The sequence below is a fragment of the Polyodon spathula genome, chromosome 16, assembly GCF_017654505.1.
Source record: "Polyodon spathula isolate WHYD16114869_AA chromosome 16, ASM1765450v1, whole genome shotgun sequence".
Taxonomy (NCBI): domain Eukaryota; kingdom Metazoa; phylum Chordata; class Actinopteri; order Acipenseriformes; family Polyodontidae; genus Polyodon; species Polyodon spathula.
In genome coordinates, this window is record NC_054549.1 from 2,936,669 (window position 1) to 2,951,995 (window position 15,327).

The 15,327-nt window shown below is 42.8% G+C and overlaps 1 protein-coding gene across 13 annotated transcripts in view; it reads left to right on the forward strand.

Moving 5' to 3' along the window:
• LOC121328746 (basement membrane-specific heparan sulfate proteoglycan core protein-like) overlaps nucleotides 1-15,327 on the forward strand; it is a 175,225-nt gene that overhangs the window by 132,384 nt on the left and 27,514 nt on the right. For 11 of the 13 annotated variants that reach the window (XM_041273760.1, XM_041273764.1, XM_041273766.1 and 8 more), the window contains 14 exons: nucleotides 217-352; nucleotides 948-1,099; nucleotides 1,242-1,371; nucleotides 2,276-2,419; nucleotides 2,665-2,799; nucleotides 3,153-3,334; nucleotides 4,166-4,361; nucleotides 5,088-5,267; nucleotides 7,198-7,458; nucleotides 8,111-8,355; nucleotides 10,705-10,900; nucleotides 12,127-12,306; nucleotides 12,685-12,945; nucleotides 13,601-13,763. In XM_041273760.1, the coding sequence (XP_041129694.1) occupies nucleotides 217-352; nucleotides 948-1,099; nucleotides 1,242-1,371; nucleotides 2,276-2,419; nucleotides 2,665-2,799; nucleotides 3,153-3,334; nucleotides 4,166-4,361; nucleotides 5,088-5,267; nucleotides 7,198-7,458; nucleotides 8,111-8,355; nucleotides 10,705-10,900; nucleotides 12,127-12,306; nucleotides 12,685-12,945; nucleotides 13,601-13,763 (2,561 nt within the window). The remainder of the gene's footprint in view (nucleotides 1-216; nucleotides 353-947; nucleotides 1,100-1,241; nucleotides 1,372-2,275; nucleotides 2,420-2,664; nucleotides 2,800-3,152; nucleotides 3,335-4,165; nucleotides 4,362-5,087; nucleotides 5,268-7,197; nucleotides 7,459-8,110; nucleotides 8,356-10,704; nucleotides 10,901-12,126; nucleotides 12,307-12,684; nucleotides 12,946-13,600; nucleotides 13,764-15,327) is intronic. The other 2 variants (XM_041273765.1, XM_041273772.1) reach the window with 2 other exon arrangements.

A 15,327-nucleotide genomic window follows, 5' to 3' on the forward strand; every position in this document is an offset into this window, starting at 1 on the left:
TTAGTAAGTGGGATTGAATTGAATCCACCACTGTGTCTGAAACCAGCTTTACCGGTATGCAAAAGAGCCTGGCTCCTCTGCAGATGTGGTTCTAGAGCTTTTAAGCTCAGCTCCAGTCCAGGCTCAGTATCCAGAACGGCAATGCATCCCTCATCACTGCCCATTGCACTTGCACAGCCACAGTTCAGACAGTAACTTCTCGTTCAATACATGCAGGCTCGCATGGAAAGGACCGACATAGGGACCCTGGTGATCCCCTCTGCTAAAGCCTCCGATGCTGGGGTGTATCTGTGTGTTGGCACCAACAGCATTGGGTCTTCTGAAGGGCGAATTGAAGTCTCTGTCGAAAGTGGTAAGTCGTCACTCCACTTGTATAGTAGAAAGCTTCATTTCAAATAAAAAGATCTGCTTTTTTAATTCCTTATGACATTTGTCACAGTTTTTTTGAGGACATTGACATACAGTCAGAACTTTTTCTGATGGATTGTGCAAAAATGCTGACAAACGGAGTTCGCCAAAAACCTGTCCTGATGGAACAAATACTTCAGTTTTGCTGTTTAGCAAAATATTACTAGATCACCAGTTTTGCATTGATTACGATAGAATGTATTCTCTTTATACAGTCTACTATGTAGAGCACATTGTAATAATTAAGACAGCTGTAAACAGAGGCATACATGCTACCATTTTGTGCCATGTACTTTTTGTGCCATTATGCTTTTTGCAACATTGTAAAACCTTATAATCAAATGCCTTTATTTCCCAAAGTAATATAAAGCAGGGCAGCAATCAGCTGTATGGCTGTTAAACTTGAGTAACCGGAGTGTGATAATCATAACTAAACTGTCCAGAGCATATCCCCACTGCCTCCTGTTATGTTCTGGTGGTGACGATAGCTTGGGTGATTTTAAGCAAGTTTCAGTGTACGAATGTGTTTCCTCCTCCAGTTGCTGTTGCTCCATTCTCAGTGACAATCCAGCCATCCCCAGCTTCAGTGCAAGAGGGCAAATCGCTAGACTTGAAGTGCATTGTGAGAGGAGCTCCCGCACCCAGCATCACCTGGCACAGGTCAGGAGGACCCCTCGCCTCCAATCACCAGGTACACGCTTTCAAAAGGGGAAAGCAAGGTTCCATTCATAGTGTCTCATTCATGACTAATATAACCGCTAGTAGATGTGAATTCTGTAATGCTGGCAGTTTCCACTGCGTTATTTACCTCGCTCTTGCCTGGTAATGCTCAGGTGGTGGGCCCGCAGTTACGGATCCTCCAGGCTACATCTGCCGATTCTGGGGAGTACATCTGCCGGGCCAGCAGCATTTCCGGAGTCCAGCAAGCCACTGTCTCTCTGTCCATCACGGCCACCTCTTCCCGTGAGTCACTCTTCTCTACTTATTCTTCTGCTCAAGCTGTATTTCTCAACCCCAGTTTTCAAGTCTTATCAAGCGTTACTTGTTAGTCTTGTCCCTGTTTTGAACCGATTAGCAGTAACATTTGTAGATTTAGCACTGAGGCAGCTGGTGACAAAGCTTTCAATGTGTTTAATATGCGACAGGTTCAGTATAAACAGATTAAATACATTTAATCAGCTTGTGTCTGTTTATTTAGGTTCAATGACTTGCATGTTGAAGTGTTTGGTGGCAACCTCTGACTAACTTGACAGGGTATTTTCTCTTGTACTCTGTATAACTGACACAGAAGAGAAATACACTCTCAACTTCATCAGTGGTAGCTACCAAACACCACCAATAAACATACATTCATTTGACATGTGGTCAGTGTAGGTCATGGTCTAGTTTGGAGAAGATTCACAAGAATTCCCTTATGTTCACGACGTAGATTCATAGATTAGTTTAGGACATTTTTATGCAATAACAGCCACCACAGCTTTAAAATATATGTTCATTTACTGAGTAACTTCTTCTCAGACTGGAACTTAATAATGAGGACAGGCCACACGATCAGCTCTCTGAACCCATGTCACAGCTTTGTTAGCAGCCACAATAAAAGCCTAGTCAGGTATAAAGTCCAGTTTGGCTCCAGAGTCCAGCATGTAGACGGTCTGAATGGAACAGGCGGTAACATATAAGAAGAGTTTGTATATTAGCTTATTCACAGTAACCACAGACACACTTATAACTCCCTCTGCTGGTAATTTCTTGTATGCATTGTGACGTTCTTCAGGACAGAATGGTGGAGACCAAACATTGTTGTTGGTTGCTAGTTGTAACTTATCACTTTATAATGTGAAATTCTCTTGCCTTGCTTCCCATACAGGTCAGCAGACCCCCATCATCTCCATTGAACCTCACAGTGCTTCAGTCATTCAAGGACAGTCTGCCAGCTTCAGGTGCCGGGTCTACAGCGGGGCTCAGCCAATCAGAATCGAGTGGAAGATGGCAAACAACCAACCACTGCTGGGTAACCCTTGGAACAGTCCATTGTATTAAACAGGGGGGTGGGTGGAGGTGTGCTCACTTGCTGTATTAGTAGATGTAGCCTATACAGTATTTTTACTTTTTTTTTTTTTGTGAATTCCGCAAACGGGGGTTGAACCTAACCGTTATGTTGCTAAGTGTGTCAGCAGCTGCTTGAAATCAGTTTGTCATGCAAGTGTGGGCTGTATTCAGATTTTAAACTAACCCTGCTTCCTCTCCTTACTCCAGACAATGTGAAGATGACTCAAGACGGCTCCGTGATCACAATCAGCAACTCTCACCATGGCAACCAGGGTGCTTACCGCTGTGTGGCCAGCAACCCCTTTGGAATAACACACAGCATCGTCTCCTTGTTGGTGCAAGGTATACAGTAACACCTTGCTAACGCCTCACTATGAAAGCTACTGAGCACTTCTCGAGTCCCCCCCCCCCAAAAAGTGCCAATAATGCACAGTATCATATTTCAACAACAGTTACAAATTAATTAAGAATTACATATAGTAGAAGCCCGTTCATCCGAACAGCTTGGGGGACAAATGGCTTGTATTAATAAGCGTTTACGAAAAACAGCAATACACGTATATATATTGTACTCTAAAGGTTTATTTAAAAATGAGCATTTTTCTCATAACCTCAACTTGAAAGTAATTTGCATGCGACTGGTTTGTCCTGACAATGCCATTCAGAGAACACCCATCTCCTCCCTCTGTTTGCAGCCCCTCCCACTGTGTCGGTGACCCCCCAGGGCCCTGTCCGGGTGAAAGTGGGCGAGCCCATCAACCTGGAATGCCTTGGCATGGGTGAGCCTCGCCCGACAGTGAGCTGGCGCAGAGTGGACAGCACACAGAGAGTGGTTCTGCAGAGCCCTGTGCCAATTGACAGCAATGCAGTGATGCAGGTCAGTCATCTTTTGCGTTATGAGTTACAAGCATCAGACTAAATTTGTGTCTGTACTTTAATATGATTGCAATCATTCTAAGTACATGCATGGATGAATTCAACTATAAAACACTATTGTAAAAGACATGTTTGCCATTGAAGTTTGCCATTTTAATATTACTAAATCTGTATTGAGTGTTTATTAGTTATTTTCACTTTTGTTTGAAATGTTTGTCATTGACTGTATTAAGTTTCTCTTGGTGATTACAAATCTGTCTGGTTCTTAATGCAATTATTCATATACTGTGTTCTTTTTACTTTTTTTATATAGTCTGTATTAAGGTGCTTTGAGGTGCTATAATTTTAAATTCTGTTTCAAAGCTTGTTTGAGATCTGTCCTCTAAAATCACTGCAGGAAGAGTGGTTAAAATAAAAAAATCAAAAAGAAATAGAAGTGCTCTGGCTTTTCTGTTCCGTACCCCATCAAGGATCGTTATTGCTATGTTACCCGTTTGAAAATGTGGGGAATAATCCTTCCACTGTCAGTGCACTAGAGCGGACGTTTTGAAAACAGCTTTGAAACAGACATTATGAGTGTAAAAAGCTGGAGGGCCACATCTCGTCCCAGAGCTCCTGCTGCAGATCTTTAGCTGCTTCATTGGGTTGCCTGTTGTAAAGTAGTATTCCTTCTCATGTCCATTTCCTTTTAAGTCATTAACCGTGTTACACAAACTTGAGTCAAGCAATCTACTATTACATAGAAGGAAATAATCATTTCTACCAAAGAAACATGGTTATAAAGTCTTCTGTTACTGGAATGGGTCCCAAACTGTTTGCTTTGTATTTGCAGGTTCTAGCAGCCCGTCCAGAAGATGCAGGTACCTACACCTGTGTGGCAAGGAACCCAGTGGGCTCTGCTCAGAAGCAGGTGGAGGTGGTTGTGGAGGGTGGGTCTGTGGTCCCCACCATCCCCAAGGTGTCTGTCGCAGAGCCCATGGTAATCGCAGTGGAGCGAGGGACCACCACACTGCGCTGCACAGCCACTGGTAAATCAAATCGCGGGTTCTGAGATTTCCCCGGAACTTCAAAAACACTTAATCATGCACAGTGTCCCTTAAATCAGGCATCCTAGGCAATGACATATATTATGCTAACTTATTCTCTGGTAAACCAGACAGCCGCTCTTGTTGACTATCTGTACACACATCAGAATGATTGGAATTTGTTCCTTTTTGCTTAAACATTTCACACCTAAAAGAAACGGAGAGAGACAGCCAGCAATCTACAATTATGCCGGTGATACCTGACATCCTGTTTATCAAAAGGGAAAAGTCAAGAAAAGTAACATGCAAGGTGTATTGTATTAATTTACAGATATATTATATTTCCCATATATTGGCTAAAATGTATGTTTTACAACTTTAAAACCTTCTAAATGAAAAAAGCTGATGCAAGTTAAACAGTAAATTACAGTAATAGTAGTCCAAGCTTTTTTGTACAAGTAGATGCAGTTTCCCAATTTAGCTTTAAAAACCAGCCTGTTTATATGAATATAAAACAGTAAGCGATACACTGTATGTGTCAGGTTTTTCAAATACAGATTATTGTGGTTGAGGATTGACAAAGGAATTGTAACTGAATAAACCAAGTACAATGCTTTATTCAAAGTGATGACACACATAACCATTAAGAACATGCAGCTTGAGCTCTGAGGTGGCTGTGCGGTGAGTCTGCAGCGTGTAACTAGAACATATTTTCTTCTTTTGTTTTAGGTTACCCAATCCCGACTATCACGTGGTCCAAACTGAGAGCCCCTTTGCCTTGGCAGCACAAAGTGGTCAACAACAGCCTTGTCATCCCGAATCTGGGCCGGCAGGACTCTGGGCAGTACATCTGCAATGCCACTAACGCCGCTGGTACCTCCGAAATAACCATCATGCTAGACGTGGAGAGTAAGTGCTAGATTGGTAATAATATACACAGTACAAAAAGACATCACAATGGATATCCAATGCAATTCATGTGCTCACAATAATCACTTTTCAGTTCTGCTGTTGAGTGCATTTAATTTGTAGCTAAGCTTCAACTCCTGTACCTTCTTGGTGGTGTCCTTTCTGTTCATCCTTTTTTGAACTGCAGGTACAAGCGATTGATCTGTTGGTGTCGTGTGGTTTAAGATTATAGGGTCGTTTTACTCTTATCGTCAATGACTTGCGACAATAAATTAGTTTTTTGGGAACTTCCGTGACCCACAATTGGAGGAACATCACTTCAGTCTGGTTTACTTGAGCCTTGAACCTACAGCAGAATGCAAAGCAAAGGACAATATTTATTGTCAGCTGTGAGCAAATCATTAATTGTGGATCAATGAGTGATGACACTGCTTAACAATATTCAAGAGAGAGCTGTTAACTTCTGTTATACTGTACAGCCGCCAGACACTGCTCTTCATTGACTCGGCTCTTCCGTTATTGCCACAGCAAAACCATTATCCACTCAGAGCGCGCGTTTAGCTCACTGTATTCAACGACACATCATTAGTCCAAGGTGACTTACAGGTGTTACAGGGCAGAACAGGGTTACAATGCAAGCGTAATGTTTAAATACTGTAATTAAACATACCATATACCAAACTCTTAAATGATCAAAGAATACAGTTCAGTGCAACTTTGACACGTTGTAGAACTTTAGGAATCATGAAATCAAAGATTCAATACAGTGTTTCTTTACTTTGATACTTGCTGTTAAGGCATTGTTATAATGTGCAATTGAAATGAATAAAGTAACAGTTCTTGGCTGCACAATAAAATAGGCAGAATCTTCAGCCCTTACTGATGAAATACACGTGCACTCCACTTGAACTCCAAGGGACAATGGAAATCAGTACTTTATAAACGAAGTACGCAGTAAACACAATTCTCTATATAACTGTGAACAGAAGTAACATAAATATAAAGCATACAAGGAAGCTTAACTGCCAAAGAACGGGAGTTTATTATTTGTACAGCTGTGGGCCGTGCAGTATAATAAGTAGTACTATTTTACAAATTTATATTTTCGCTAATTGTAATTCAAATTGTATGTTATAACTGTACAACGGCCGTGCCAACAAAAACATAGAAGAATAAAAGTAAACAGCAAATGTTTTGCCTGCCTGCCTGAAAAATAAGGCATGGGAAGATGGAGAGTGGAGAGAAGGCAGAACCAGTCAACCAGCAGAGGAGGAGTGAAGCAGGCAAGGGGGGGTGTAGGGAAACACGAGGGATTGGAGGTAGGAGGGTGCAGTGTGGTGAAGACAGCGGTAGGCAAGAGCAAGTTAAATATGAATTAAATATGAGCAGAGATATGTAGGTAGCCAGTGGAGGGTGCTAAGCAGAGGGGTAGCATGAGAGTACAAGACGAGCAGCAGAATTTTGAATGAGCTGGAGGGGGCGGATAGCCGAAGCAGGGAGACCAGCAAGGAGAGAGTTACAGTAGAGTACAAGAAGTTGGACCAGGAGTTGGGTGGAAAAAGGAGTGAGAAAAGGACAGATGTTGCTAAGAAAGAAGCAGCAAGTGCATGGCAGGAAGGAGATGTGTTGAGAGGTGGAGAGGGAGGGAGGGGTTGAGAGTAACAGGTTTTTAGCAGGAGATGGAGAGAAAGTGATAGTCAAGGGACACTGAGATGCAGAGGTCAGAGGAAAGAGGGGAAGCAGAACGAAAGCAGAGATCAGATTTCGAGAGGTTGATTTTGAAGTGGTAAGAATGCATCCAAGTTGAGATAGCTGAGAGGCATTCTGAGGAGATGTGCGAGTCAAAAGAGGGGAAGGAAAGGAAACATATTTAGATTTTTATTTTTATTGAGGTACACTGTGTTGTTAATGCTGGTGTGCTCTCCCGCAGGCCCCCCTTACGCCACATTGCTCCCTGACGATCTCACCGTGAGGGTGGGCGAGGTGATCAGGCTGCAGTGCCTGGCCCACGGGACCCATCCTCTCCAGTACCACTGGTCCAAGGTGAATGGCACCCTCCCCACCAGGGCGGAGGTACAGGAAGGAACCCTCCAGATCAACCTGGCCACTGCAGCAGACTCAGGAACCTACAAGTGTGTGGTCAAAAACAATGTGGGCACCACCGATGCCCTGGCCAAAGTGAATGTTAGATGTAAGCAAGATGGATTTTCTACCGATAGAAAGAGAAATATATTTTATACGTTTTTGTTGTACCGATATGCCGGTTGAACATTTGAATATATGGTTTTACAGTGGATATGATTAAGCTGTATTTTAAGTACATAAAATACACATAAAATATGCTATTTATTGTCAAAAAGGTTCCGAAAAAAGTGCCGGAAGTCCGGAAGGACTGAGCACAGCTACTGAGTCCTAATTTGTCCCAATTGACCGCAATGCAAAGTCACCCATAATGCTAAGATCCCTGTCAACAGTCCTAGCATACAAGCCACTGTTGAATAGCCTAGCACGACCAACACTCTGTAAACTAACAGCCGTGGTGATTCTGCATCCTCTGAAACTGCGGGTGCAAAATTCCAGGACTCTTTCGTCATCCCTCTACTAAGAGGTCTTTTAATAGTGAGGTTGCACTGTAGTTAACACCTGTAACATATATTACGTGAACGAACATACTGATAAAAGCCTAGTTTGGAATGTACTTTCATTCATAGTTATCCCACACCTTCACGATAGTATAGGTGACATTTACATCTAAGTAGAATTATTTTTCGAGAACATGCGTCTTTAAACCTTGTCATGCTAAATTTGAAAGTAATTTGTTTGCGACTTGTTTGTCCTGACAGTGCCATTCAGAGAACACTCATCTCCCCCTTCTGTGTTGGCAGCACCCCCCTCTGTGTTGGCAGCCCCTCCCACTGTGTCGGTGACCCCCCAGGGCCCTGTCCGGGTGAAAGTGGGCGAGCCCATCAACCTGGAGTGCCTTGGCATGGGCGAGCCTCGCCCTGCAGTGAGCTGGCGCAGAGTGGACAGCACACAGAGAGTGGTTCTGCAGAGCCCTGTGCCAATGGACAGCAATGCAGTGATGCAGGTCAGTCATCTTTTATTTAATGAGTAAAAAGCATCAAACTACATTTATATCTTTTATACTTTCAGATGTTTGCGATCATTCTAAGTGATTTCATCCATACATGTAAAATCTTAGAGTAAGCATGCTGCTACAACTGTTTAAATAACATACTTTGTTAAAATCCTGACAAGTTTTTACACTTATTTTAAATTCTGTTTCAAAATGTCCTTTCTAGTGCACTGGGGTTTGAGATCTAAATCACTGCAGGAAGAGCAGTTAAAAAAAAAAACATTGCTGTGTTACCTGTTTGACAATGTGGGCAATAAACCTTACACTATCAGAGCAGACATTTTGAAAAGAGCTTTGAAACAGACTTTAAACACGTTGGGATGTTAACGCTATATTTTTTGGAACCTCACTACTTACCCTTTAATAAATACATTGCCTGTATAGCAGTAAGAGGCATCACTATCTAGTGAATTGTTAAATTGCTTTTTCTGCTGCATTAAGACATAAGCAGTTCACTAGATAAAAATGGCTCTCACAAGCAAGACTTCCATTAAATGACAGTAGACTGTGTTTACTTCACGCTAATATTGGACTTGGCTTTCACCAGGATAAAATGAGACCGTAGTGGTGGGAACCAACTAACCATAGCTACACTGTAATATATGAGCCTTCAGCTCTTTTCCTCCACCAGGTAACATGGATTTCCTTTTGGCCCAGTGTTGATGGCTGAAGTGTGTGCCTCATCCATGGAATCCTCCCATGGCACTGTTAGCTCCACCAGGAGAACAAAGCATGCTGAGACTGACCACAGGGCAATGTCAGGACGAAGGGTAGTTGTAGCAGTCTCGGGTGGGAAAATAAGGCACTGGCCAACATCTGCTCGCGTCCTCCAATCTAACAGCCTTCAATCGTCCCAGGGGAATCTCAGATCTAATAACCACGTGCTCCAGGTATCCGGTGATGAACACAAAGGACTTGCAGGGTTCTCCTCTACCCACTCATTCAGTTTCTGTGCTGATGGAAGAACATCATATGTGGACCTGATCAGGAAGCTGATCCTCCTCTGTTCCATTGTCCACAGGTCTTGCCAGCCAATCTTCCACTGGTCCACATTCTCCCATCACTGCTTTTCTCTCTGCTTAGCCTGGGACACCGCCTTGTCACGCCTCACCTCCTCCTCCTGCTTTCAGGTGGAGCTGCTTTGTGCCAGACTGAGACCAAGGCCTCCTCTTCCCTGTTGTACTTGCCCCATGATATCAGTAATACGAAGGACAGCCTTTGCATCTTCCATCGCATCCTTTGCTGCCCATTTTCTCCCAGTTCTCACTACGGGTGCTACCTCCCTCACACACTCATCACACGATTCCATCAGTGACATTTCCAGCTGAACCTTGGTGCACTTTAATCTCTCACTGAGAGCTGAGACTGGCAGCCGCAGTTTCCCTTTACTTTAGAATGCTTTGCAAACTTATTTTTCAGATAATTTTGCAGAAGTACTGAGACCCTCCTTCTGATTTACTTCACCTCTTACCTGGCATTTAATCCCCAGCTTCCATCTAGACTTTCTTGGAATTGGAATATTTGTTACTTTGTATCTTCTACTCCAAACTTCTCACACCCAGTACCCATAGATGGTGTCCCTGAATTTATCCAGCGTCCTTTCTGCTGTTCCACTTCTCCAACAAAGTGCAGGGATCTGTGTCAAGCATGTGCCAAGCCATTTTCTCAGATGCTGTTGGCCACTTAACCTGTGGTTTGCCCCCATAAAGGTTCCTTTCTCTGCTAGGCTGGTTCATCAGACTAGGCTACCCATGGTCATTGGTTTCATCACTAGCTGTGCTCCTGGAACTACTCTCATCTATAACAGGGTTGCTGATATCTTGTAAACTGTGGTGTGCATCCTGGATTTCATTCGTCTGACTAGACCAGCATCGTAAGAACTGATCAGTCTGAGGCCCCTGTCCCTTCTCCCTCAAGCATCTCTTTCTCCCTTGATGATTCTTCAGACCCCTGACCGTTGTCCCCTTGGTCCAGCCACAGGTGGAGATCTTTAGCTGCTCAATTGGGTTGTCCGTTGTAAAGTAATATTTCTTCTCATGTCCTTTTCCTTTTAAGTTGTTAACCGTGTTACCCAAACTTGAGTCACCTTTCGCTCTCGCTGACTCAAGGGGTATTGTCCAATAGGATAGAATGATTGCAAACCATTATAAAAAGATAAGGTGAAACAATTAAAAACGGTAACTGTCATGTAAAGCAATCTACTGTTACATAGAAGGAAATAATCATTTCTACCAAAGAAACATGGTTATAAAGTCTTCTGTTACTGGAATGGGTCCCAAACTGTTTGCTTTGTATTTGCAGGTTCTAGCAGCCCGGCCAGAAGATGCAGGTACCTACACCTGTGTGGCAAGGAACCCAGTGGGCTCTGCTCAGAAGCAGGTGGAGGTGGTTGTGGAGGGTGGGTCTGTGGTCCCCACCATCCCCAAGGTGTCTGTCGCAGAGCCCATGGTAATCGCAGTGGAGCGAGGGACCACCACACTGCGCTGCACAGCCACTGGTAAATCAAATCACTGTTTCTGAGATTTCCCCGGAACTTCAAAAACACTTAATCATGCACAGTGTCCCTTAAATCAGGCATCCTAGGCAATATCATATATTATGCTAACTGGAACGTTGCAATGCTGTTACAATATATCATAATATTATATGTACAACTAATATTCCAGAATAATAGGTTGTGAGGACCTTACTTTGTCTGTCACACAGTAGTTAGTTACACATTTTTTGTGTGTATATTTCTGGCACAAACAGTACAATTTTTTTTTTTTTTGGTTTGTTTTATTAATCCCTGCCATTGTAGTTTCTTGGCAATAAACAAAGTGACGACAGACATATTTTCACAAAGTAATAGCTTTCCTGAGGTTTACTTATGCCTTATTTTAGCTGTACATGCATATGGAAAACTGTTAGATTTAACTTCAAAAAAATAAATGTGAAAAAGTATAAAGAAAAAGTTGTATAAAGACAAAAAAAGCTCACTTTTTTTTTTTTTTACTCTCCTCATAACAGAAAATAGGATTACATCAAAACAAAACATTTTTGGAAAGCGTGAAGCATCCCTGATTTTTGTATTCCCCGACATGGATGTTTGCCTTCGAATTCATGTGCAGCCAATAAGCACTGACTCAAAACGAAGTGGGCGGAGATTGGTTACACGTGCCAAAATGAAACTGCCCGATTTGTTTTAATAATGATCGGCACCAAAGCTGCCAAATCACTTCTCATGATCTTACTACCGCGAACTAAGGAAAATTGGTCACCCATTGGCTCATTTCAATAGTATTTTAAAGATTGCTTAGTTGCTGTGACGAGAATGCTTTCTCAGAACTCTGGTGGACTGAGTAAGAGTCGATAAAATGCATGTGCCTCGAATGAAAAGCAGGTAAAATAAGTCCCAGTACCAGCATTGAAATACTGAGTACCGACAGAATTTCACCCCTGGAGGTAGAGATCCAATCGGACACACGTTCATTCCGAGATTTTTTTTAATTAACAATTCCCACAGTTTGACATTATCCTAGACAACTCGGCCATTACTTAAAGCAAAAAAAACTCTTTGAACAAATATTTGTAGTGTAGATAATATTTAATTATTTATGCTATGAGCTTAAACAAAAAAAACAAAAAAAAAATCAGCCACTAGGGGTGGTAGCAATATCCTGTTTATTGTAGATAATTTGTGCCGACATCGTAACTAGAACGTATTTTCTTCTTTTGTTTTAGGTTACCCAATCCCGACTATCACGTGGTCCAAACTGAGAGCCCCTTTGCCTTGGCAGCACAAAGTGGTCAACAACAGCCTCATCATCCCGAATCTGGGCCAGCAGGACTCGGGGCAGTACATCTGCAATGCCACTAACGCCGCTGGTACCTCCGAAATAACCATCATGCTAGACGTGGAGAGTAAGTGCTAGATTGGTAATATCCACAGTACAAAAAGACATGACAATGGATATCCAATGCATTTCGTGTGGAGGGAGGGGTCGAGAGTAACATCTAGGATTTTAGCAGGAGAGAGAGAGAGAGAGAGAGAGAGAGAGAGAGAGTGTTAGTCCAGGGATACTGACATGCAGAGATCAGAGGGGGCGGAAGCAGAACGAAAGCAGAGATCAGATTTCAAGAGGTTGAGTTTGAGGTGGTGAGAATGCATCCAAGTTGAGATAGCTGAGAGGCATTCTGAGGAGATGTGCGAGTCAAAAGAGGGGAAGGAAAGGAAACGTATTTAGATTTTTATTTTTTTGAGGTACACTGTGTTGTGAATGCTGGTGTGCTCTCCCGCAGGCCCCCCTTACACCACATTGCTCCCCGACGATCTCACCGTGAGGGTGGGTGAGGTGATCAGGCTGCAGTGCCTGGCCCACGGGACCCATCCTCTCCAGTACCAGTGGTCCAAGGTGAACGGCACGCTCCCCACCAAGGCAGAGGTGCAAGAAGGAACCCTCCAGATCAACCTGGCCACTGCAGCAGACTCAGGAACCTACAAGTGTGTGGTCAAAAACAATGTGGGCACCAGCGATGCCCTGGCCAAAGTGAATGTTAGATGTAAGCAAGATGGATTTTCTACCCATAGAAAGAGAATATATTTTATACGTTTTTGTTGTACCAATATGCTGGTTGAACATTTGAATATATGGTTTCACAGTGGATATGATTAAGCTATATTTTAAATACATAAAATACACATTAAATATGCTATACATGTACATGCTATGTAATTTGGAAAATATATGCTGTGAAATGTCATAGAAACCCCAGCTGAGCGTCATTATCCAATAGGCGTATTCTGTGTGTGGGTTCTTTGACCTGAGCTCAGGAGTTGCTCTTCCATTCTAGTTGCCTGCCATAAACATATATAACAGAGGTTAGATAAACTAATGTGTCTTTTATATTGGTGCCACCGCCATCTATTGCTCAACTATGTCTGCTTTTATATATAAATACACATTGGCTGCTGTAGCCTTTTATACGTATCTGCTTCTGAACTCTCATAAAAAGCACTTTGACTTCAAAATTTAAAAATTAATAATTTGAACCTACTTTAATGACCCAATAGTAAATGTGAATGCAGTGGTCTTTATGTTAAAGATATTGCAAGTGTAGATACAGCGCTGGAGACAGTTAAGGTAAGTAGTATGTTTGTTCTTAAAGCTACAGAGTGTTTAAGATTTTTTTCTGACTTTGCTGCTGTGTTCTCCAGCTCCCCTGTCAGTGCGGGTGTCCCCACAGGTTGAGGTGAAGGGGCGTGGCAGCACTGTGGAATTCACCTGCTCGGCCACAGGTGGTACCAAAACCAGGATTGAGTGGCTGAAGGAGGGCGGCAGTCTCCCGCCAAATCACCACATCGACAACGGAGTGCTTAGGTACATCTGGAAAGGTTCTCAGTATTACAGCTGTAAGATTTGCAATCCAAGCTTGTTTGGTTCCAGTGCAGCCCTGTGTTAAGGCAGTTTTGTTTGGGTAATTTTTGTTTGTCCAGCTGCAAATAGGCTTGACCTTACTACATGTGTGTCTCTTCACGTTTCAGCTACAGTGAGCGTAGCTGTTTTTTACTTACAACACCTCGGGAAGGCTCGACAGTGCCGCTCCCCTCCATCATCCACCCAGCCTAGTTTACAAACCTTAGCCACCCATTCCCTTTCAATTATGTCAACTTACCCCATCCCCTCTCTTTTTTGAGGCTCTTCAGATAGAGCCTTCACTGTATGCTGCAACTCCTGTCCTCTGAATCCAGTATCTCTGAGAAGTACAAAATCCCCAACAACCCACTTCTACTGGGTAAACCAGGATTCTCCACCCCCGCTGTTCCACCTCAGTTGCTAGCTTAGCATACCAGAGTTTCTTCCTCTCATATGCCCCGTGCACATAATCCTCCCATGGCACTGTTACCTCCACCAGGAGAGCAAGGTGTGCTGAGACTGACCACAGGGCAATGTCAGGACGAAGGGTAGTTGTAGCAGTCTCGGGTAAGAAAATAAGGCACTAGCCAACATCTGGCTACATCCTCCATTCTCTAGCAATTGTCCCAGAGGAGTCTTAGTCCTAATAACCTTTCCTGTTGGTGGCTCTCCTGGATGAGGAATGTCGTTCTCTGTGCAGCTTTTGCTAATATTGGCAGCGGGCAATTGATCTTATTACACTGTTCTTCCAGTGCTAATGCCAAGCATCGCAGCACCTGGTCATGATGCCAAGTGAAGTGACCCTGGCACAGAGCTACCTTACATCCTGTAAGAATGTGCTCCAGGTAGCTGGTGATGAACACAATGGACTTGCAGGGTCCTCCTCTCCCCACACATTCAGTTTCTTTGCTGATGGAAGAACATCATATGTGGACCTGACTGTCCACAGATCTCAGCAGCCAATCTTACGCTGTTCCACATTCTCCCATCTCATCTATTCCCACTTAAATATCTATTAAAAATATATACAGCTATGACCTAGAATTTTGTGATTGAGACAAATTTAAAAACAAAACCAAAACAAATTCCAGGTCATCTTACCCTGTGTACAGATGTTATGACTTGCATAGAACATACAGCACAGCACTTTGTTTCATAGTAATTCCCGAGTGCAAACTTAGTTTGTGTGATTTATAAGTTTACATGCTGAGTAGTGTGTCATTTTACACAGTTTCAGGAGACAGAACCCAAATTGAGCAAGATCTCTTTTACAGAGATGGCCCATACACAAAGAATGAACTTATAGTGAAGCATAGTGCAAGTGAAACCATCTTCTTTAGAGCAAAATATGGACCTTGTGCATTGATTGTATCTCTATCACACTCTACAGCTCTGGCCAAAAGCTTTGCATCACTTAGAATTTTAGGATTGGGACAATAATAATAATTGTTGTTGTTGTTATTTATTATTATTATTATTATAGGAACATTAATTTAGATATTTTATTTAACATCATGTAATCAAAGAA